Here is a 25,906-nt window from a genome sequence, read left to right as displayed (position 1 = left end):
TGGGATGGCTTTGGCATGTTGGGGTCGCTAAAGTGGGTTGGGGTGATGGGGTGGGGTGATGTCGAAGGGGTTGGTTATGTTTTTATCATTACTTTCACGTTCCCAGACAATGCGTTTTCATACAATGTGGTGATGCTGTGTTTAATATATACTATGCTTGTGATACACACGCTGATCACTCTGTAATTACTTTTCTCACATGAAATGTACGAGGGGTCAACTCACCAAAGAAAATACGTCAGGTACTAGCGTACTTAGATCGCCATGACGTTACAATTGCCCTCTTGCAGGAAACACACCTAGCCCCGCACTCTGATACCCGTGCTGGTTCGCAATGGTCTGACTATAGATTAACATCTTCCTACTCCTCCTACTCTCGGGGGGTGCTCACGTTGGTCAAGAAAAATGTCCCATTCACCATGCTTCAAGCCTGTACTGACGATGCCGTATGCTACGCCATGGTACACGGGAAACTGGCGGGCTGCCTGATTTCCATTGTGAATACGTACGACCCAAATAAAGACGACCCTGGCATCTTTAAGCGTATTATATCGATCCTCCGCAGCTGGCCTGAAGCTGTGATATTATGGGGAGGGGATTTCAACACCCACCTAGATCCCAGTGAAGACAAGGCCAGTGGCAGGGCAGGACAATCCCCTAAGACAGCCCGAACAATTAATGATGGCATGGCCGAACTAGGATTGGTGGACGTCTGGCGGCAACGAAACTGGGATACACGGGAGGGCACACATGTTTCTACGGCGCATGGCAGCTGGTCCCGGCTAGACTATTGGTTGCTCAGCGAAGCGGCGGGTGGTTAGGTGTCCTGTGTGGAAAATTTGCCGCGCACACTGTCTGATCACAATTCAATCAGTATACCACTACATATCCCTAACACTACACGTTGATCGTTCACCTGGCGACTCCGTTCGGAGGCCCTGTTAGATCCTCTTTACACCACGACCATTCGCGATGCCATCACACAATATTTCTCCCACAACAAGGGTTCAGTTGACAGTGCGACTACTCTTTGGGAAGCCTTCAAGGCCACCATACGGGCACCTGTATCAGCACGGCAGCCGGTATCCTGACGGACCTGATGGGACAGCTTACTAAACTAGAATCCACAATATGTGACCTGGAACGTGACTATTAGACCTCGCCTTGTGATCGGACACTGGCGTCGATCAGGGAGGCCACACTGGAATATACTAAACTAGCGGAGCGGGAGATTAAATACATTGCCAGACGTCATATTGCCCGTGCATATGGAGAGGGGGGACGACCGGGGCGACACCTAGCACACAAGATTAGGGATCGCCTACAATACCACACTATCACTAAGATTACGGATGAGATGGGCGGTGATCACTACACCACCCCTGAAATCCTGGAACAATTCCACACCACCTACGCAGACTTATACACTACAAGAAGGGTGCCCGACGATGAGGAGCTGGACGCATACCTGGCAGACATTGCCCTTGCCTGGCTCTCAGACGGACAGAGAGAGTTCTTGTGTCAGCCGGTCACGGTGGAATCCGGTCTCATTCCGACCAGATCCACCCCGCATAACTTGCGAACTCTATTTGCCATGTTTCACCTCCTTGATCCAGATCTGCAGGCAGCGGCCATCATGTTAGATGCTGCTAAGGCATTTGACTCTATAGAATGGAGATACCTTTTTAATATCCTGCGCCGTGTGGGCTTCCCCCTCATGCTTGTCAATTGGATACGGCTATTATACGCTGAACCGTTAGCCCGACATAGAGTGGAGGGTAGTACCTCTGACCCCATACACATCACCAGAGGGACACGACAGGGCTGCCCCCTCTCGCCCCTCCTTTTTGCACTAACTCTAGAGCCCCTTGCCTGCATTGTTAGACAACGGCATCGGGCCTTGGTCCTCCGCTTTGCCCACCGCCCCGTCGGCATCTCCTTGTACGCGGATGATATGCTGCTTTTCGTAAAAGAGCCACATACATACATGGCGCCGCTACTCCGAGAATATGTCCGCTTTGGGCTGTTCTCTGGCCTACAAATTAACTGGTCCACATCAGTGGTGGTCCCGCTCACCGACTGCACCCTACCGTACGAACTTGACTCTCCTCTGGAATGGGCAACGGACTCTGTGAAATATCTGGCGGTGTGGGTGCACAGAGACCCTGACACGGTCATACGTGAAAATTACGGCCCTGCATATGAGAAGCTGGAGCAACAAGTGGACAAATGGATAAGGCTACCACTTTCGCTGGCCGACCCTATTGCTCTTATCAAGATGGTGGTGCTCCCCCAATTTCTCTACTTATTTAGGAACATCCCGATCCCTCTCACAAAACATTTTTTTACAACTATACGATCTTTACTCCTTAGACTTATATGGGGCGGCAAACAAGCCCGCGTGAACTGGGACACGCTTACGCTGGACTACAGACATGGTGGGTTTAGCGTGCCTGATTTTTACCTATATTATTTATGCGTGCATGCCCAATACGCACACTACTGGCTTGGCGCGCATGAATTCAACCCGCATGTGGCGGTGGAGGATGGCGACGCTCATCCCATCCCGCTAAACTCCATGCTAACACACACTAGGAGGCAAACCCACCCGCTCGGAAATCAACACATTAGATGCCACTATAAGAGCCTGGCAGGCGTTAGGCCGTATGGCCGAGAAATTCCCGCTATATTCCCCCCTATTGTCTCTAGCATATCATTCAAATCTCTCAGTAACACACGACGCAGGCGCTATGCGGGTCCTACATCAGGTAGGACTAACCAAGATGCAAGATCTGTTCTCAAACGGGGTCTTCCTGACCGACAACGACTTAAACTATATACAAAATGAAACACCTCTGTTTATATTCCAATTCCACAGGCTCAGGAAAGTGCTACAGGCCCACTATCATACCTTCCCTGCGAAACCCCCGACATTACAGACCCTCCATACCTTACTGATCAGCCCTACGCAACACAAACTTCTCACCAAGCTCTATCACTCCTCTAGAGAGTAGAAACAGAGGCCACATAATCGCAGTTTAGAGAAATGGAATGCTCGTTTGTCCCCGCCACTCACCCTTAAGGACTGTGAATATTGCTGCCAACTAACGGGCGCCCTCACCTCAAACGGCAACCTCCGGATCATTCATTTTAAATACCTGCGTCAAACATATTACACCCCACACAAAGTGTTCAGATATGGGCTCCATGACACCGACCTGTGTAAGAGATGTGGCGCGATGGGTGCTGATTTTTGGCATCTATCCTGGGAGTGTCGGAAGGTGGTGCTGTTCTGGGAGGGCGTGGTGTGCATACTATCCAAAATGGTTGGGATCGAATTGCAATGTTTACCGCATGTGTGTCTGCTTGGGCTTGTGCCCTCGGTGAAGGGTGCTATAGGCAAGTTGGTGAGGATAGCTTTACTCATGGCTAAGAGATGTGTATCAATGGTGTGGGAAAGTACGACTGGTCCACTAACAACACGATGGCTCTGAGACCTGGTAACCTGCCAGGACAATTTGGTACACTACGCGGAGGAGCTGCCCAATGCCTCTAAGCCTCATGACATTTGGGAACCTTTGCTACAATACTTAAGATCAATTGAACAAAACAACTCCCCACACAACACGACGGACTGAGTATGTGATCAAAGCACGATCGAGTGTGATGCCCTAACATGCCCTGGGAACCATTACCATGCTGTATTTGATTGATGTTTATGTTCGAGTCACAAGTTAATTTGTAAATTACGTAATCTGACAGATTTATTGCTGATGGATCGTACCTGTGTATGTTGATGAAACTCAATAAAAAATAAAACATTTTAACTTACGTTTTCTCATGACAGTGATATACCTTACATCCTATTAGTATCTCTTTTGTTTCATATCAAAGTATGGTGTTTCTTTCATCTGCAATCAAAAACCTAGAATACCACTCGGACTCACAATTACAACTAACTTGCTTGTGGATGCCCTTTATTATCTCAGCATCCAGGCATCACTCAAAAATGACCTATGACTGATAAACTAACATGCTGTCACTTCCAAGTAATACAGAAGGCCCATTTTCTCCAGGACACTGAGAGATTATGTTCCTAAATCCGCACATTCACACTCCACCCCACATGATGATTTATTTTGTGTGTGTCTCTTGACTCTGTAAGCACTGGATCACTGCATACCATGACTGTGTTACCATAATATGCACTACTAAAAGAAGTTAAAGGCTCGACACATTTTAGAAGTGTTCACTGCAAGGTATTTTGCTCTGAAAAATATTTTATGATGATATAGTCTGTGAGAGGCCACCATTAGCAATTCTGTAAACATTTTTCTCTTCCTTTTTCTACCAAAATTACATCAGGCACAAATACTGTAGTATAAAATATTGACAAAAACGATAACACTCCATATTGCACATAATATAAAGGAGCAAGATAAGACTTTTTCTGTCGTTAGTCTTTTTAGATATCATTCACTTTCAGAAATCCCATATTTGTTGAGGTTCTCAATAACAAGAGGTGGTAAGTGAAATGAAGATTATGAAATTAATAACAAATGTGTAATTCTTACCCTATTATCTAATAAGAGTATTACCTAGTTCTTCCACCCATCAGCTAAAATCCCTTTTCCCCCAGTGTAAACAATGTTAGGAGTGCTCAGACGGCCCTCATTTAGTCAAATTACCCAAAACGCATAGACTTTAATACTTTCACACCAAGATGGGATTTGTTTCTTGGAATGAAATTAAGGGTCTTTTCTATTAAATGAAAAATGTTTTAAGAAAAATCTTCAATTGAGTGCTCTGAATTCATGTACATAATGCTTTCCTAGTGCACCAGTGCTCGTATATTACTTTTTTCAAATGGAGGTTGCAGTTAATTTCTTTATCATAGCTCATGGCCTGGCAGGTATTTAGGGATGCACCTAGTAACTGCCCTTTTCAAAGGTAGTAGACAAAATGACCATTATACATATTAACATAATATATTCGAAGTGAAAGAATTCTAATGCTGGCCATATTCTGTGTTACCATCCTACCTGCTGGAGTGATGTGGCCTATGCTGGTTCAGGAGGTTTTGCAGATTGCCTCACCTAGAGACCCTCTCCGAATATGCATTCAACAATCCTCTATAGAACCACCTACTTTTGCAAATCACAGTCAGCACTCCAAGAGTATTTCAAAATCTGTTCTTCCTATATGTCTGGCATACATTGTTGTCTTCCATTACATTGCTAGGCTATTTTTAGGTAATTTTCATATTCAAGGCTTTTGCTTTCTAATGTTCAGTTACGAAAATGAAGAATAATTTGTACCCCTGGCTTGCGCTGTGTAAATAACCAAACATAACATACACATGCGTAATTGCTAGGTTAAACAGTCTAATTGTTGAATACACAACTCCTGAATTCTATTGTTTCAGACCATAATGGCTGCAAATGTCCTCTGATCTGGGTGACAGTTCAGCATACTTTAAGATGGGACTTATGTATCTGTTACCAGTCAGTCATCATATAGCACAATGTGCCTGCATGAAACTTATATTGACAGCAAAGCTTAGACTCTCTGATACAAGTTTCGTTCAAACATGGCAGCATCACTATCAGATTGGTATTTTACTTGGTGAGGTTCATGGTTTTAGACATTAGGTTCAAAGTTTCCTTCTGAATCCATCTTCAGATGTTGTCATGCTCACATTCCTAATGCAGTTTAGACACTTTATTGAGCTTTGCTGAATTTTCCTTAAAACAACTTTGTTCCTACCTTGGTTGTAGCCTCACAGACCCAACAATTTCATCCATTTATTGCGTCAGCTCTCTTCTATGTTACTCACACCATACTATGCATATAGTAGATTAAGTAACTTAGTAAGGTTATTATAAATAATTGATCAGTGGAGATGAATTTTTCCACATAGTCCAATTTGAAATAATTTAAAGTCTTCTAGTGGAGAGTTAACATGTATCTGTATTTTTAAATATTACTCGGGATTTTACTGAATATAGAATTTTAAATTGGAAGGGCAGGGGATTTGCTCCTGATCTGAAACCCATTTCAATTATCCCCTCCTCCGAACTAAGCATTTTATGTATAGTAAAGGGAAAATTGTCATGCTTTTTTATATATATGGAAAAGTCAATCCTTCCACAGAATTTATCTTCTAATTTAGCAAAAGAAATCCTTCATTTTTCCTTCTCCCACAGAATGGTTCTAGTAGGGCAATCATTTAACAAAGAGCTTTCGGAAAATGAGAAAAGAAGCCAAGTACGAGGATAAAGAACAAACTGATTAAACATGATTTAATGCTGTCATGACATCATGAACAAGATATGTGTATGAATTTCCACACATCAATAACATCTTTGTTAATGTTTTAAATGCATTACATTTCATATCATCAACAATATGGTATAATTAGTTTATTTTTCCTTTCATCCAAAGGTGGCACCAAAAATCAAAGCTATGATGATGGAATCGGGCACAACTATGGTAGGATATCAACCTCAAGGAGACAAAGTCAATTTCTTCCGAATGGTTATATCTAACCCAGCTGCTACAAAGTCTGACATTGACTTCCTCATTGAGGAAATTGAAAGATTGGGACAGGATCTGTAGTATAAGCTACTCAATCACCATGTCTTTGATGCACTGTTTTAAAGGACTGGCAATTTTATGCAGCTCTGTAGAGAAAACCCTATGTATTTCCCTTTACAATGTTCCAATCTCTTATGGTAATCTAGCACAATGAAATGCTTTAACATATATGTAGGCAATTTTGCTAAAGGGAACTATATAATCTAAGTATTAAAACCTAAATGAAAGTGTTTTGCTATAGTTAGCAGAAAACTAATATCGACAGTAGAGTAATTTAGGACTGTGAGTAAATATATTTGCACCTCAGGATTTCTCTAGCCAGCTGATGGGTTTTGATATGGTCACATGAGAGGCGACATTTACTGGGCAGAAAATAATGGTACAAAGTCAGCTCCTTATGCTTAGTGATTTTTCTTTGTAGCCATTTTTTCTTTCTTTTGTTAACCATTCTCCCGAACCACCCTCTAATTTTGTTTCAGTAGCATCAATTATGGTTATGTTTCTCATTTTAGTATTTGAAACACTTATTAAATTTGTCAAGGTGTCAGATTACTAGAGATATAGCTAGACATCAGACTCATTTATGTTCAACCAACTAATGATTCAAACTATTATTTATAATAGTTGCATGCAGAAAAATACACCCTTTCTCTGCCACACAGACCGTTTTAAGTATCCCTTTGCATCAGCCAAGTAAAATTAGAGAGGATATGAAGACTGAAAATAAAGTAGTCTTGTTTTAAAATTGTATTCGGCTCTTTTAAAGTAGGGAGCGGGAGAGGATTATGTCATGGGAAAAGACATTTGAAAGATAGAATTTGCAGCTGGGTTTAGTTGCTGTCATGAGGATATATATTTGAAGGATAGTGAATGCGGCATAAGGAGACATGAAGGTACAGACGTAAAGCCATAAGAGTTGATTTATAAAAGAAGTAAAACAGAATGTTCATCTATAGCTACGCGATAACTCCACCTCTCAGTCTTTCCCTTTGACAAATTATTTTCAGGTGTGTCAAAGTAAAGACTGCTATTTCCAGAATGCACTAATGTGGTAAATGCAATCCTATGGTAGAAAGAGCACACCTGACATGCGATCATAGGATAACTACAGCTTATCCAACATACCATAATTATAAAATAAATTGGAAGACCAGTATAACAAAGACAATTGTTACTGTTCTGTGCATTAACAGATTAATATGGTCCATATGCATACTAAGTACACCATCCTTCAAGTTCACAAATTTTCTCTCAAGTTTCAACTCTGGTCCACTATATATTTCATGTAAGTTTGTCTTTCTATTAGCCAGTGTAGACCTCATATTTTGCCAAATGTTTTATGTTGGCTGAAATGAAGACAAAATGGGGCATTGTCTAAATGATTAAAATAACAAATTTTTAAATAAAAACATAGATTTCTTTTCTCATGTGCACTATTGGAATGTCAGTGAAACTTAACGTGAGCAAATTTGTGGTGGCCATGTATACTATGAAATAAATGTACTCCCCCCTGCAACATAATAATATTGAGACCTGGATTATGCAACTTTACCTCTTTGTATAAATGCATATGTATATATTTATTAAATTAATGTCAGCCATAGATTCATAGTATCTATTAAGTTTGAGCTTAATGCACACCCCTATTGTTTTCTTTCCCCTCCACACACCCCCAACCACCACTCCTAATGGCTTGCTGGTTGAATCTAGAAAGGGCAAGGCCCTCTCCCACACTAAATAACTTACAAAATATCAACGTTGACATAAGTACTGAAATAATCCTATCATTCAAAATGTAATGTTTGAGACCCAAGAAAAATGCATTCCCTGAATTACCATGCCTACCAACAGGTTTTACGTGGCAGTGCCCCAATTTTGTTATTTAACATTAAATGTTCTCTATTTACTTGTCTTTATTAAACCTCTAAAAATGGACTCTGGGGAATGTAATCAATAGGCAAATTGACTCTTGAACTGATTATTTACCTATTGTCAACTTGTTGATATTAATAGGTATGCTATTGGGATGACATTGTGAGCCATGAGGTCAGGCAACTCAATTCACCCTAGCTCTGCTCCCAAAAGTCCAAAACCTCACTTGTGATCAGTCACAATAAAAACTGTATTTTAGTATCACATATATTTTCATTGCGCAATAGCTGTAATGGTCACTAGCAAGATATAGGTTTAGGTGTCGGTGTTCGTGAAAGACCTTAGACATGAGGACAAAAGCGTCTGCATTTATTAGTGTTATGGCATCTGATCACTGATGTACAGAAAAATATGTCCATAAATACATACACCCAGGGGTAATAAAACCTAGTATAAATGTATGTGTTGTCACTATAAACAAAGGTATCTAACCATAACCAGATCACAAGGTGATAAATGTGTGAAGTAAGGTAAAATCACATCTAAAATGTCTTGTGACTAGTTGTTTCCTTGTGAAAAGTCATTGAAACATGCACTCTCGAAGGCAATAAACAATGTTTTCTCATGACAGTTCCGCAACACTGTCCAGGTAAGAAAATTGAAGCTAACCTTTGCACAGTACTAATAAATGACTGAATGTTTGTTTATAAGTACAGTTGCTTTAAATAACTTGCTTTTCAGCCACATTCTTTTTTACCATTATGATATATACATATATATGGATACATAGATCTGTATCGCACACACATACACATACTCTTTAAAAGCCATAATATGTTTTTATGCTTTAGTTGTCGTGGATAAGGTGCTGCTAGTCAGCATGTCAGGAAAACATGAAATGGAGTAATGCAACAGTAGTTTTTTTGGGACCTATAGAAAATCCTGCCTATCAGTATTAAACCTTATTGTTGGTGCTTTACCTATAAACATAATAAATAGCACTGAAAAGCATTACCCAGTAAGTAAGGTGTATATCCCCTTTAGTGTCATATCAGGGGATACTAGAGTCTCTGTAATGTAACAGGTATATTATTGCTGTATTTTTAGAGATTCATTTGTGTAGATTGTGTATATTATTGTTAAATGACTTTGTGAAAAGGGAATAAAATGTAATAGTTTTACAGTATGATAACTGTTGAATTGTAGGTATATATATATAAATATATAAATGAAATATTTGCTTATTTATATGCAGAGATTTACCATGTAAAAGAGGTGTCTTGTATTTTCTTCCATTTGTAATGTATTCTATTTATATATTATTGAAGTAAGTTCTAAATAATGTTTATGGTATTTAAGTGTATTTGTGAGCCAAAGAAAACAGACAAGAATCAGTGGAAATTGCATTTATATAAACATATGCCCTCGAATAATTAAGGGTATATTTAAAGAATGATTCTATTGTATATGAAGCTACATATAATAAAATCCCTATACTTTACTAGTATCTGCAAATGTATTTAGTGTCATCTCACACCATGCTTCAAGTGCTCTCATTTGTGTTTTTGTGAACAGTGAGTGATGTCCAGATTACTTAATGGTATTCGTCAGTCCTCTGAGTCCTACTCTGCCTCCTCACAGTCTTTAGTTAGGTGAGAGTTCACCTCATGTATGTAACAAATTCAACAAAGGAGATGGGAGGTAACATTGGCCTGATTCATTACTGACAATCTTCAATAATCTGAGGTCTAGTCTTCATCATCACAGTCCATACATAAATGTGGATTATATTTGCGTACATAAGGGCTTAAAGGGACGGAGAAGTAATGACTTGGGCGTCTGATGGCTGTACTTATTTATTAGTCTCCTTGATTTCATCTTCCTCTAATGAATTGATCCTCTAATGAACGTTTGATTTTAACAGCCCAGGCCACAATGTTGACATCAGTAAAATAGCCTACATAATTTGGAAATTTCTGAGCAAAGTGAAAAAGCTCACCGCAAGATTGAGAACTGCAAGATATAAATCAGTATATGTGGCTCTGTGATGTGGAAGGAGTTATCATTTGAATCTGGGGGACTATTACCACCAGCATCATCTTCCCACTTCGTTTTACATTGTTAGTTTCAAGTTACCGCTAATTTGTAGCTCTGAATGTTGCTACAGGAATGACATGGAACCCACCAATCTCCTTCCCCATCGACAGTCCCAAAAACATCCAACAACGTGCTTGATACTGATGACAGAGAGGGGGACGGGATAGAGATTTTTATTTGCATTCTTTTATGGCTGCTTAAGCCGAATAAAGATTTATTGACTGACTGACTGATAGAGATAGGAGAGACGGTAATTAAGAGATGTTATCAGGTTATAGTCACACAGCAAGTCTCCTCAAGTGGAGGCTGTCTTGGGTGTTCTGCAGTCTCTCATTAGTGACATCTCTTTTATACTAAATAGAACAAACACAAGACTACTATTACTCTCTGCTTTTGTATCACTTTATCTTGACATTTTATCTTTTACATGGATTTCACATGAATGGTCACCTGCTACAAAAAATGAAAACATACCCAGGAATAACTCAAGCAACAAGTGCAGTATATTAACCACTCAACGTATCAATGGCACAGTACATTTATCTTGCCAACGCCAGGGAACTGTTGTGAAACTGGTCCTGTACAAATGTACAAAAACACAGTTCCTAAATCTCCACACCTTGAGGCAGCAAAGAGAAACAAGCATTGGCATAGTCAATAGGTCTCGCTTTTGGGTCCTTATAAGTATTTAGTTATGCAACTGTGGCATGGCTAAACACTTATAAGGTCCCAAAAGCGAGACCCATTGGCTATGCCAATGCTTGTTTTTTGTTTGTTGTGTCTCCATGGGGAGAACATTTTCCACCATGGAGAAACCCCCTCTCTTACAGCATCACAGTGTTGGGGTGTTCCATTCCTTCAACCACCCTGGAAGAGAAGTTACAACAGACCGTTGCTGACGTCAATCTCTACTCTTTAAGAGGGGGGAAGGGGCTGGAAAGGAGTTTGAATGTCAACAAACTCACATGTTATCGGCCGTTCCCGCACTTCAAGGCAAACACGTATAGAAGCGCACACTCCTCACCACCTACGTGGGATTATCTACTGTGTAAATGTATGCATTCATTCCATACATTTATGCAGAAGTGAAAACATTTACACCTGGACAGCTCTCAGGCGCATGTGAAGCCCGCTCTGGCCATGAAAGGCTGCAGATGGCTTTGTGAAGTAGGCTCTGTGTGTGCTGGCTGCAGTAAACATATTGAAACAAGAGTTTAATCTTTACTGAGTGTTCGCCGTGCACAAGGGAGGAAGGGTGCTGTGTTTGAGATCCGGGTGTTTTCTGATAACAGCAAGGATGTGATAACAAGCAGGAAGTGGGATAAGGGAGGGGTGGCAAATGGGAACATCAAAGAGGCCGCAAAATGATCACGCAGGCTGCCAAATGGTGCGCGCGCCCGGCGCACATGCACTGTAGTTGGCGGGCGCACATGCACTGTAGTTGGCGGCCTGAAAGCACTGGTTTGCACTTCCAAATCCCCCTTTTACAAAAGCTCTCGCGAGAGCAGCACTAAAGCGCTGGCTCAGGCGAGACCTAAAAAGGGTAGGTAGCAAAGTGAAACAAAGGGTTACTCTTGATTTGTAAATGACTGCAAATTTTCAAGAAAAAGTTGTTACAACAAAAATTGGAAGGGGAGGCAGAGTTCCAATGTGTAGGAACAAAGGACAGTTCAAGATTTCAAAAGTAGTTTAACAATCCAAATAAATATATCTAACTCTCCCTAGCTAATCAATAACCTGAGGCCTCTGAAGATAGAATTGAGGAGGTTGAAGAGTTAGAAGGGTGCAAGGAATTCTTTGAAGAGTTCCAAGTATGAGAGCAATTTGTTTGAAGTGACAGAGCAGATGAAGTTCCAAGAAGCCCTTGAAGCAGAAGTCTTCTGAGGAAGATGAACTCAGCGTTCGGCTTGAAAATTGTCTCAGCTGGAGATCCGGGAACTACAAATGAGGAGCAGAACCCAACCAGAAAGGAAATCCAAGCGCCTGGCTACAACATTGGTGTAGCGTTTAAAGGCTTTATGGTCTTTGAAAGCCACCTCAAAATATTGAGTAGGAATATATAGGAAATTATAAATCTAGTAATGCGACAATTAACTGAATTCATTAAACCTTAAAACATATCTAAATTGTGACATCCAGGTAGCAGGCAAGTGCTAGGATAGGCAAGCTGACTGAGTTACACCACAGAAGAATGATATGCAACAGCACAGTGAACAATACTGCAAAGGCACATGCATAAATCCTAAATCCCTGACAGCACCCACTCCACTAGAGCTAAAAAGTGTCTGGCAGGTTCCAGTCCATCTATTGCATCAAAGAAGTGGAGAATGTCTTAAATTGGCAAACTTTAAGAGCCCTAGCTGTAAATGAGACCTTAGCAGGGGTACTTATGCCCATATGAGAGATAGGCTAGAGAAGTCGAATAAATCTCTGTGAAACTCTTCAGGTGTCTGAGAATAGGTAAAGGTAGTAGAACGTCTGGGCTGTGTGAGCCAGGGATCCTCGCAACAGTTCAATCTAAATAGACATACAGGAGTGTCCGGCTCTAATTAGCCTGTTTGTATTTAAATATTTACTAACTTCTTCACACTAGTGTCAATCTAAGTTTGAATTCAAAGATGGAATGTTTATCCTGAGTGAAACGTTTCAACATTTGAAAGATGATTTCTTTTTCACATCTTTACTGTGACAAGACATCAATAAACAGTTCAGTGACATGCGAACATGGGTGCAGTCTGAAGGTAAGATTGGCCCAGTCAGTAGAAACCCTGGGGTGCATTCACAAATGTGAATCTATGAAAGATACCAATGCTGTAGAACATAAGTAACAGTAAGTGACTTGTTTTCTTCCCAAGGTTATTAAAAGCAGCATAACGTAAGTACTCATTTTTTGCCAAATAATTGTCAACAATTAATCATTCTATCACTTGGAATTTGGAATCAATTTCTTAGGAAAACCCAGAAGAAGGTAAGGAGTAATCATAGAGACTAGCAGAATATTGATTGCAGGGCAATACCAGTGGCTCCTATCATGGTGCTCTTTCTTGCTTTGTAAAAATTGCAACCAGAAAGAGAATAAATGACATTTAAATCAGAACCATGACAAATGAACTAAATAACCTGTATTAAGATTTGTGTTATGCTTTTGAATTCATGTACAAAGACAATGAGACTGCTTTTCCTTTCCTTTTTCTTTATATCTTCTTTTTTTCATTGATATGTGGATTTTCTCATTTCTGTATAACCAATAAACAAAATAAAAAATAAATAATTTGCGGTTTAAAGTAGTTTAACAAACGAAACATATATATCTAACTCGCCCTAACTATTCAATAACCTGAGGCCTCTGAAGATAGAACTGAAAGAGGTTGAAGAGTTAGAAGGGTGCAAGGAATTCTTTGAAGAGTTCCAAGGATGGGAGAAAATTCTTTGAAGTGACAGAGCAGATGAAGTTCCAAAAAGCGCTTGAAGCAGAAGTCTTCTGAGGAAGATGAACTCAGTGTTCTGCCTGAAGATTGTCTTAGCTGGAGATCCAGGAACACAAATGAGGAGCAGAACCCAACCAGAGAGGAAATCCAAGTGCCTGGCTACAACATTGGTGTAGCATTTAAAGGCTTTATGGTCTTTGAAATCCACCTCAAAATCTTGAGCTGGGTGGTCCTCACAGCCACACTGGAACACAAACAATGGAACTGAAAGTTGTAGGGCCACATTATATCCTGAGCACTGGGTTCACCTTGGGAACAATAACCATCAATGATTCCCCACTGAGCTGGAACAATATCCCTGTGTATAACCATACCAAATTATTATTTTTTAAATATATTTTTGTTTTTTTGCATCAACTGTAAACATTGATATAACTGCAATAACAACATTGCACATAGACCATATGCATCCACATGGTAATTCCCACTTCTGGTGAGCAGCGGAGGGACACAAATTAAAGAACAGACATAGTTATATTTTTGACCCCAGGACATACCACTGCAGGGTGGCATCCCGCGATTAATTCCCATTCCCCCTCTCCAGGGTTCAGCAGGTGTCTCTTTGGACCGATATCCCGGTTGCAGTGGATTGGGTATCTCCAGCGCTCAAGCATAGACCGTAGTGTCTCATCCAACTACCCCTCATATTTTCTTGAACTTTTTGGGGCAACCTCTACTTTTGTATGTCACCCTCTCTGCTGCCATATACAGATCCATGCCCGCTTTCCATTCTTGTAAAGTGGGGATTTCTTGTGCGCCCCATGCAATATCTCGCTTGGCCACCACTAGGCCCAGTGTGCTAAAAAGGAGTTGGGGTCGGGGAACATCTATATCACCTGGGATCCCTAGCAGGATGAATTTTGGGTCTAGTTGGAGGGAGACTCCCTGTAGTGCTTTCAACTCGCCACTGTCTGGTTACAACAAGCCACCGGGCTTGAAAGGGGTAGCGTTTCTTTGGCGAGGTTTCGGGGGCCTGCGGATCCGTCAACTGCGGCAGCTGGTAGAGGAGGCAATCGCACATGAGGGACAACAGTCCCCTGATCTGGTCATTTTGCATTTGGGGGGCAATGACATGCTGGATCTTGGGCGGCAGACAGTCAGGGAAACACTGCTGACCGAGTTTGCCTGGTTAGGACGAATGTTTCCACGAGCACGGATTGCCTGGTCAAGCATTGAACCTTTCGGTAAGATGCCTCAACGATGAATTGGCACGGCTGTGCTTAGGCCAGGGCCGCCTGTGCCACATTCCACACAGACTGATCTCAGGAGAGCTAATGTTTCATCACGATGGCGTGCATTTATCGGATAAGGGAACAGACGTATGGATCAGCGGCCCCTGATTATCCCCTTCAAGCCTCCTTAGCAGCCTGGTGGTAGAGGGGTGGGCCCCAGGTAATGGCGGACAAGGTCCAGAGGGCTGGGGCCTACCTCTCAAGGATGCAGGTGGGTCACACCTTGCGTGGTTCTCTATCTGGGAGAGCCGAACCAGAGGGCCCCTCGGTGCTGGGAGCAAGTAATATGTAAATGTCTGATGATATGACTATGATTTGATTGTTGATAATAAAATTGCCAATATTGATTTTATAAAGTATGTGATATGTGTTATTAATATGCATCATTAATTGTCATGTTTATGTATCTTATGAAATATTAAACATGGCCGTTTATACCCACACTTGGAAAGTATTAAGTAGTGTTTGTGGGTAACTTGGGAGCTGGGCTGAGATCATACTAGGGGGTCTGGGTCCTATGGAGAAGCGCAAGAGCTAACGAGGTGTGCCATCAGGGCCCGGCCCCCGGGATCCCCGTCACGCCCATTGGTAGGTGGAAGTGCTTCCGGGGCACAGCCCTATGACGTAGTTCCGCCCTGGGGCTCGGCGCGGGAAAATGGGAGGAGCCATGGCCTATTTAGGCCTTGGTACCACAAGGATAGCCCTCTTCTTTCCGCGCTGGGTGCCAGGAACGTTGCTGTTGCTGCTAACTCCCACCCACCCATCCCATTATTTAGATTTTGGAGGGGGCTAGCTGTAAAGAGGACATAGAGCATTGACTCGCAAAGTTTTAAAGGGAGTCCTCCTTACATACTCCCTAGGCCAGCACTGGGGGATGGACGGTAAGCTCTCCGCGGGGAGAATGGAGACACCGGCTGGGGAGGCAAGGGCGCTGGGATCGCCCATTACCGCCTCTGAACCCTTTAACACACATCGACACCCTACCCCCTCTCCAGTTCTCCACACTCAATCAACCTCCTGGTCAATGCATCCTGGAACACGCCTATATTCAGTGACCTACCCTCTCATACTGAATCTCCCATTACTGCCTCGGACCCCTCTAACACACTTAGAAACCCTCCCCCCTCTCCAGATCTCCACACTCAATTTCCTCCCCTTTCCCAACACCCAGACCTGTTGGCACGCTTGGACGATATCTCCCTCCAGATACACCTTCTCTCCCTCGAACTCCACGGGTTGAAAGCCCTCTCACTTGATTATCTCCCATTGTTAAGTCCCTCCTCTCTAGTTTGAACCGGCCCAGAGCCCCCACCAGCACAGTTGACACAGCTCCCCGTGACCATCCCTCTTCCCCTACCATCTCCAATTCTGTTCCCCTACCTAACGCAGCATCTCACCCAAGAAGCTCGTCCAGTCTTACGCCCAAGGAAATTGACAGCCTTATTCGTCTAGCACGGATATCAATATGAGTCCAAAGGCAATAATTCAAACCATTCATTTTAACCCTAACAGAGAACCCTACCACAACCTCAGAGTCATAAACAACGATAACCTCAAGAGAGTGAACATTATTCAGACTCCTCACACTCTTACCCCGGCTCCACTCAAATGCATACTACTCAATTGTAGGTCTGCCAACAAACACGCCTCCGAGATCTTCGATCTCATACAACATAATGAGATAGATATCATTATCCTCACAGAAACCTGGCTCAACCCCTCGTCCACTCCAATTCTAGACCTCTTGGTGCCTCCCACACATGACATAATTCGCCTGGACAGAGTTAAGAAGCTGGGAGGTGGCCTAGCTTGTATACATCGGAGCGCGCTTGCTGTCTCTTCACCAGTAACCTGCGAATACCTTTGTCTCAACATCTCTAGTAACAATCATCTGGTTTGCAAACTACACACATTCTATCACCCCCCAGGCGACAATCTCCCCTTCATTGAACAATTAATGGAAATCATCTCTGGCAATGTGGATTCAGTTCAGTCCCACATCTACCTTGGGGACTTTAACCTTCACTGGTCAAACACTAATGACCAAGCAGTTTCATACCTCAATTCCTTCTTGAATGATCACGATTTGACTCAACACTGTGACCAGCCTACCCACAATAAAGGGGAAACTCTAGACCTCTTCATCTCCAAAGCTCATAACATCACATTGGACTCCATCATACCATGTGATTGGTCGGATCATCACATCATTCCCTTCCATATCAACTCGGAGGTCTACCAGAGTAAGGCAAAAACAACCAAACCAAAGATTTGGAAAAGGGACATCAGAGACATCAATACAGTTGACCTAGCAACCCGCTGTAATCGTGCCCTCTCTCCCCAATTGGAAATACATGAAGTCCATGCACTCACAGACTTCTACAACTCTTCTATTTCCAGCATCATGGATTCTATGGCTCCACTCCAATAAAAAAATGCACCTACAAAAAGATCTAAACCTTGATTCAATAGCAACCTAAATTCGGAACGTCGCTATGTAAGGACCATCGAACGTTCCTGGAGATCCACTCCATCTGCCGACCATCTAAAATTCCTTAGATCAGCAAGAAGTTCTTATAACAAACAAATCAAGACAGCGAAAGTGGAATATTTCAGATCCCAACTTAACCAAGCAGCTAATCGACCCAAGAAATTGTTTGAACTGATTAAACAAGAATCGGTGGAAGCCCCTAACCCATCAGCTTAGGAAGTCAGACCTCCCTCATGTAATGATCTGGCTGCCTTGTTTACTGAGAAAACTAGACTTATTAACATTGATCTGGAAACCAGGAGGGCTCTATTGCTACCCAAAGTACCTGCACCCCCCTGGCCTTACTGGGGTATCAAGAACAACGCTTCCTGGGACACCTTTATTCCCCTCAATGAAAATGAGATCAAAAAGGTTCTTCGGAGTATAAACCTATCTAATCACTTCAGTGACCCGTTACCACCCACCATCTTCAAAGCAATTAAGGACGAAATCTCCCCCTTCTGGACAAAGATAGTCAATGCATCTCTGTCACAAGGCACGATCCCTGAATGCCTAAAAGAGGCTCAGGTAACGCCTATATTAAAAAAACCTACAGCTGACAGTACAGATCTTAACAACTTCCGACCTATCTCCAGTATCCCCACACTAGCCAAACTCCTTGAAAAATGCGTCCAGTCTCAACTATGTGTGGACTTCGAAAATTTCCATCTTCTGGACCAACACTAATCTGTTTTTTGTAGTGGGCACAGCACGGAATCGGCTCTCACTCACATGATGGATGACATCTTAATGATGCTTGATCAAAATGAATCCTGCCTCCTTATCCTACTCGACCTTTCCTCCGCCTTTGACACTGTCAATCATGACAACCTCCTAGTCATTCTTGAGCGTAGGATGGGCCTCTCTGGTCAGGTGCTGCATTGGTTCTCGTCCTTCCTGTAGCACAGGTTCCAAAGAGTTAAAGCTAACCACTCACTCTCCCAACCATCCCCAGTCACCATGGGGGTTCCCCAAGGGTCCTCCTTATCTCCCATTCTCTTCAATTTGTTCCTGGAACCATTAGCTAATGTTCTAAAATCTTTGGACATTCGCTTCCACATTTATGCAGATGACACCCAACTCTATCTGAAACTCTCCTCCCCGGATGACATCACGTCACTCAACTCCACCCTACTGACTATCCAATACTGGTTAACTCAGAACCACCTCCTGCTAGACACCTCCAAAACAGAATTCCTCCTCATTTCTCCCCCGAAACATACTCCTAAAATAGACCTCTGGATGAACCAACTCACCGCCTTCAACTGCTCCACACGCATTATTGACTCGGCTAAATCTCTGGGAATCACCCTGGACAAGCATCTGAATATGAAGACCCATATTAGCAACGTGTGCAAGGGAGCTAATCACCTTCTGAGAACACTCAGGAATCTCAAACCTTTCCTACCTCAAGCAGATTTCAAGCAAGTGGTCCAAGCGCTTGTTTTGCTGAGGCTTGACTATGGCAGTGCTACGCTATGTGGACTCCCCAAATACACTTTGGCCCCCCTAAAGGCTTCACTGAACGCGGCGGCCAGATTGATCACGGGCACCAAGCGAAATGCACACATCTCCCCGGTCTTAAAATCTCTAAACTGGCTGCCCTATGAAGCTAGAATTCAATTGAAGATTGCCTGCCAATCCCACAAAGCCCTCCACTTCAAAACCCCCAACTACCTTGCGCAAAAGCTAGAACTATCCGGAGGGGGAGACCGTGTAGGAGTGCTAACTCTCTCCTCTTGAAACCTCAGATCTTCCGCAAAAAGAGAACATGCCAACGAGCCTTCTCTGGCTCTGCACCAAACATTTTGAACTCTCTTCCACCGGAAATTCGTAGAATCTCTTCCAAGGTTGCTTTCAAACTGGAAACAAAAAGATCCCTCATGAATAAGTTCTTACCTTAACATGATGGACGATTATCAGCTCTAATCGCATCGGAAATACTACAGTATTGGTTATTAATCCTGTTTATTACTATTGTATTTGCTCCCCTTATGTCATTATGTATCATCGACTAGCCCATTCTTCGTTACCCCAGGTTTATAAAGGATCTGTTATGTGTGCACTATATGATTCAATGCCTATTAGATTCCCCATTTGATTCTTGTGATCTGTTACCTTCCTTTCCCTCAAATTGTAAAGCACTCTGATATCCCTCGGGATCAAGTTCGCGCTATATAAAACTTTATAAATAAAATAAATAAACTCAGCGATTATTGTCTGCCAATAGGCCCCAATATGTGGACACTCCCAGAGCGTATGGAGAAAATTGCCTGGTCCTGTACGACAACACAGGCACTGAGGAGTCTCGGCACGTCCCATTTTGTGTAGTTTGTGTCTGTCATAATAGACCCGGTGGAGTAATTTGAATTGAATAAGGCGGAGCATAGCATTGATTGCGCCCTCTCTGGGGTGCATCAGGGCCGCCTCCCTGTCTATGTCCTCCATTTCCCCCAGGTCTCCCTCCCATGCCCCCTCACTTTGCCCAAAGTGTCAGGCATATTATTGTTTAGCGTTTTATAAGTAGTAGAGACTGCCTTCGTCCTTAGTTACTCCTGAAGTAGTCTCCCTTCCAGTGGTGCGAACTCAGGGAGTTCAGAGGCCTCTATTCCTTCTGCGCTCCAAGCATGGAGCAGCTGGATGTATTTAAAAATTTGGGAGCCATGGAGTTGGCATTCCGCCTGTAAGACCGAAAAGGGTTTGAGATTGCCCTTGGCCATGATATCTCCCACCGTGGAGATCCCAAGCAGGTCCCAGGTTTCAAATCCCTGGAGCCTATTCAATTTTTTAAACCAATTTCCCTTCCACAGAGGTGTGGACCTGGTTATTTTGTGTGCCCAGCCCAGCATCTTGTTGGCTCTATTCCACCCCTCTATGGTGACTCTAGTTGTGGAGAGTAATCTGTAGACTCCATTCCCCCATATAGATAGTGTGCAATGTTTTATGAGTAAGTGTTTCCCTTTCTAGGTCTGTGGGTGGGGTGGTCCCCGGGGGTATGTATCCAGTCATTTATAGGGGTGAGGTGAGCTGCCCAGTAGTAAGCCTCTATGTCTGGAAGCGCGAGTCCCCCATTGTATGGATTACGTTTTAGTGCTTTTAGCGCAATTCTAGAGTGGCCTTTCAGCCAGAGTGCGCAAAGTTCATAATTGATTTCCCTAAATATTGATCGAGAGAGGGGGTCATATGTGTTCTGTAGCACATATAGGAATTGGGGTTGAGAAATCATTTTGGACATTGCTGTTTTGCTGTTCGGCCCATTATGTTGAGTGGCAATTCTCTCCATCTGCTCAAAGTTTGAGAGGACCTGATGGATATTATACGTGCGACATGTTATAGGATTAGGGATCGACATGTTATAGGATTAGGGATTAGAAAAATCCCAAGATACTGAAATCCCTCCGTAGTAATACATAGGTCACCTGGTATCTGTGGCCAGTCCATATCTTGCATTGAGCTGTATGGTATGGACTTATGATAGTTGATTTTATACCCCGAGAACTGGCCGTATTCCTCGAGGATAGAGAACACAGTGGGGATCATAGTTGCGATGTTCGTAATAAACAGAAGGATGTCGTCCGCATATAGCAAAATTCTTTTGTCTTCCCGGTCGACCAGTGTAGCCCGGAAACCCACTACCTTCGGGTGGAGTCAGATTATGCAGGCTAGGGGTTCTATCACCAATGTGATTAGCAGAGGGGACAAGGGACACCCCTGTCTGGTCCCTCGGAAAATTGGGAACGTAGGTGAAAGCCTACTATTGACCCTCACTGCTGCCCTTGGTTCCATGTACAAAAGTGCCACCCACTTCCTAAACTTCGGGTTGAAGCCAAATTTGACGAGGTCGGCCTTCAGAAAAGGCCAGTGCACAGCGTTGAGGTCCTTCTCAGGGTCGAGTGCCAGAAAGGCATGCAGGGTAGTACGGTTCTTGACAGCCATCACCCAGTTATGGGCTCTTCGGAGGTTCTACCAAGTCGCCCGGCCTGGTATAAAGCTAGATTGGTCACAGTGAATTAGGGTTGTTACGACTTTCAGTAGCCGCGCGGCTAGTATTGTTGCTAGGATTTTAACCACCATGTTAAGGAGGGAAATTGGGCTGTATGAGTAGCATTTGTCACTGGGTTTGTCCTTCTTATGGATGACCACTATCGTGGCAGTGCGGAGATCAGCTGGGAGATTCCCCTCTTTGTAGGCATCCCTATATAGAGCAAGGAGGTGGGGGCCGAGGAGATTGTTGCATTTGTAAAAAATTTGGCGGGGAGTCCGTTCGTTCCGGGAGTTTTACCGGGTCTAAGCCTATTTATTGCATCCCCTACCTCTGTCAATGTTAAATCTTCCTCTAGCATCTGGACATTGTCTTTATTTAGCCTAGGGGTATTGGTATCTCCGAGGTATTTTTTGATTTCGTAGGTGGTACTAAGTGTTTTCCGGTCGTAAAAGTCTGCAAAATGTTGGGTAAATGCAGACAGTATCTGATCGTCAGTGTTGTGCGTTGCCCCCCGATCATCTATAATGGCATCAACTCATATGGTATCGGTTTCCTTTTTGCTAAGCTAGGCCAAACACTTCCCAGCCTTGTCCCCAACCTCATATAGGCGATGTAGTGTCGCTAGCCTCTGCTTCCTTGCTTCTTCTTGAGCTATTTCACGGTACTCAACCCTAAGAACTTCTATTTGTCGGGCAATCAATGGGTTGGGCCTATCTAGGACTTTCCTCTCTAGGGTTAATAGTTGGCCCTCTATCCGTTCTATGTGCTCCCATTCTTTCTTTTTCTCCCATGCAATCTTGTTTTGTGCCCTGTCCCGCACCACCGTTTTATATGCCTCCCAAAGTGTGACCCTCTAGTCAATGGTCCCCTGGTTTTCCTGGAAGTAGATTTCGGTGTGAGTACGAAGCCCTTTTAGGATTACTTCCTTTAGTAGGTCCCACGCATTAAGTTTCCAGGAGGTATTAGGGGTTCGGGTCTGTTGCCATAGCAAAACCAACAGTGGCGAATGGTCCGACAGGCCCCAGGCCAGATATTCCGCCGACCAACCACCCCAGATCTCCCCTAGGGACGAACACATAGTCCAGTCTGGAGTATACTCCATGGGCCCCCAAGAAGTAAGAGTATTGTCGAGCAGTCGGGTGTTGGGATCTCCATATGTTGGTAAACCCTAGGGTGTCTGTGAAACAGAACAAGGGGGTGGTGTCAGTGGTCCCCTCTAGCCTACCGGACCGGTCAATCTCAGTGCTGATGACATCATTAAAATCCCCCTTATGATTTGGAAGGACGCTTGGAGTCTCCAGGACAATATTGGCTATTTTAAGAAGCACAGGGGGTTGCAATCGAGGTAGTGAGTATGCAAAGATAATAGTAATATTGCATCTGCCCCACATTCCCATTACCCCAATGAACCTGCCGGCCAGGTCTATCTATTTGCATGATGTTTCAAAGGGGGGTGATTTCTTAATCAAAATAGCTACACCCCTTGAGCCAGATGTAAAGCCAGCATGTGCCACCACATCATATTGTGCCCGCCCAAGGAACTTACATTGTGTGCCCATTAGGTGTGTTTCTTGTTGTAGAACTACGCCGGGCTTAGACGCTTTATATATTGGGAGACCAGGCCCTGTTTTATCCTGTCTCTTAGGCCGGTAACATTCCAGGTTAGGACCGAAATAGTTCGGTTTTCCCCATGCAGGAACGTGGGTGTCGCAATATCGAAGGGACAATCCTGTCAGATTGTGCCCTGGTCTGACTGTGGGTCCCCCAGGGAAAACAATTGACAGTGCTTGGTCCAGTGCAAACAGCATAATCACATAAATAAACGATCCCTTCCTCCCTCCCACCCCCAGCCCACCCCCCTTCCCCTTTCCACTACACTCAAACCTATAGTAAAACAACAACCTTGTGTAGGAAAAGACGTAGAAGTCTGTTGCCCACCCCCACCCCCCCCCCAAAAATGAAAAGAAACCGGTACCCTACACCCTCCCGCTATACAAGACTTTTATAAGAAAACAAAAAGTCCTCGGCGGGCCCTGCTGCAGCTCTTTTCTTGGTAGTACTACCAGGCAGGGTGGGCTACGGGTCTCAACGCTGTACTGTTGGGGCTTGTTGGCCCCTGACCGGAGAACGAAGCCACGTTAAAACGTTTAAGCAAGTTGAGTCTGGAGAGTCATGTCTTCTGTTGGCAAATGTTGCCCACCATTTGCTCCACCCTCCAGGGCCATGATCTCTGCCACCAGGGGGTGGGTACTCTCGTCCAAGGAGGAGTCTCTCTGGTCTTCCGAGTCCACCTGTGTATCTCGCTGGCAGGGCCTGTCCAATTCGTCACCATTGGCGACCTCGATATGCACCGACACATCCACCTGCTCTTCTGATTTTTTGTGCGGGTCTCCTGAGTGTGTAGGGCGTCGCCGGGCCCACTCTCTTCAATCCAATTTGATTTCTCCTTTTCCTGCGCTGTTTGTCTATTGATCCTATGTTCCGGAGTCTGCCATACCCCCCAGTCTGTCCCTTCAGGGGGGCGATGGATCGGTCTCGCCTCAATCCATGCCCACACCTCCTCCAGGTTCTGGAAAAACTGCGCTCTGCCCTTGTAGATAACCTTCAACTTTGCAGGGAATAACAGCATGTATTGAATATGTAGTGACTTTAGTTTGGCTTAGGTTGAATCAAAAGTCTTTCACTGCTTCTGCACATCTCTGCTGTAATAAGAAAAGATCATGATCTTAGAGTTCTCGTGTTTGATTTCCCCCATCCTGCGTGCCTTGCGCAGGATCATGTCCCGGTCCATGAAATTAAGGATTTTTGCAATGATGGGCCTTGGGGGAGCGCCAGGAGTAGGCTTAGCATTCAGAACCCTGTGAGCCCGTTCAACAACAAAAAAGGTAGAGAAGTGTTCGGATAGGATAATATTTTTCAGCCAGTTGGTCAAGAACGCAGGCAGGTCCCTTCCTTCCCCCCCCTCCGGAAATCCCACAAAGCAGACATTGTTTCTGCGTGCCCTGTTTTCTGCAGGAGTTGCGGAGCTCCACCACGCCTTTTGTAAGTCTTTGACTGCATTCTCCACCTCCGAGACCCAGGACTCCATCTCAGTAACTCATTCCGAGACATTCCGAAGCTCCTGTCTCAGCAACGTGACCTTGGAGTGCACCTCTCCGATTTTGTTTTCAGGTGCCTCCCTGGATGATTGTATGGCCTGAAGTATAGTGGCAGCCTCTGATATGGGCTGGATAGCTTTGTGTGGGGTGACAATCTTAGTGTATTTATCCATTTTCCCCTATCTAGGGGGCTCTGTCCGGTGATGGAGGCGGATCTCGCCAGACTTTGGAGTGTAGTCAGCCATAGTTCTCCTGGCCCTGCACCGGAACGAGGGGGGTGAAGAGTAGGAGGAGCGACTCAGCCTCCACACAATGCCTCTCGGGTGCCGCTGCATTCCCGGGCCCCCAACCCAGGGGCTCCGCACCCAGCGCACCCCCCTCCACGTTGTTGGGGGGCCCTGTACAGGAACACCTCTGCCGCACTCAGGCTCAGTCGCGCAAGGCCCGGGCCCCTTTCCGTCCCAGCAAGGAACACCGTCCAAGGACACGGGGAGGGAGGACAAACAGCAGGGAGAGGCCTCCCCCAGTGTCGAAGTGATGGGCATCTTAAGAAGCAGGCCCAAGGTCCGTGGCCTTGTAGGGCCCAGGGGCAGCCCGCGCCCCACAGCAAGGAAGCACAACTGCTCCGCTCTCCCAGAGACACACCGCTCCAGGAGGACATCACTCACCACAACCCCGATCGGGCCCAGCCCTCTCTATAGGGACTCGCCTCAGGTCAGGGGGTGAAACCACAGGGCGGGGGCCCCCGCTGCACAAGGCCACAATGGGCCACATCCAATCCTCATCTCGGACCCAACCGCCGCAGAATCAGCACACCAGCCAAGGGCAGGAGGGGCGGGAACAGCATGCAGGCAGGCCGCCTCAGTCCGGCAGAACGCACCAGCAATTCTTCGTCCCCGGAGGCCTTCCCCTTTCCCCTGAGCCGGGGGAGGCCCCAGTTGTCAGCAGAACTCCACCACCAGGAGATATTCAGGCGGCAGACCACAGTCCTCCGTGCCCCAGGCCCC

General features: G+C 44.4%; 1 protein-coding gene across 3 annotated transcripts in view; it reads left to right on the top strand.

The window, feature by feature from the left end:
* The window catches only part of GAD1 (glutamate decarboxylase 1), a 215,150-nt gene extending 205,186 nt beyond the window's left edge, over window positions 1–9,964 (top strand). For all 3 annotated transcript variants that reach the window (XM_085645326.1, XM_085645327.1, XM_085645325.1), the window contains one exon: window positions 6,445–9,964. In XM_085645326.1, the coding sequence (XP_085501452.1) occupies window positions 6,445–6,618 (174 nt within the window). In that variant the 3' untranslated portion in view covers window positions 6,619–9,964. The remainder of the gene's footprint in view (window positions 1–6,444) is intronic.
* The last annotated feature ends 15,942 nt before the right edge of the window (window positions 9,965–25,906 follow it).

Source organism: Triturus cristatus, chromosome 3_1, assembly GCF_964204655.1.
Source record: "Triturus cristatus chromosome 3_1, aTriCri1.1, whole genome shotgun sequence".
NCBI lineage: Eukaryota > Metazoa > Chordata > Amphibia > Caudata > Salamandridae > Triturus > Triturus cristatus.
The sequence above is the reverse complement of the archived record's forward strand: the minus strand, read 5'-3'. Positions and strand labels throughout refer to the sequence as shown.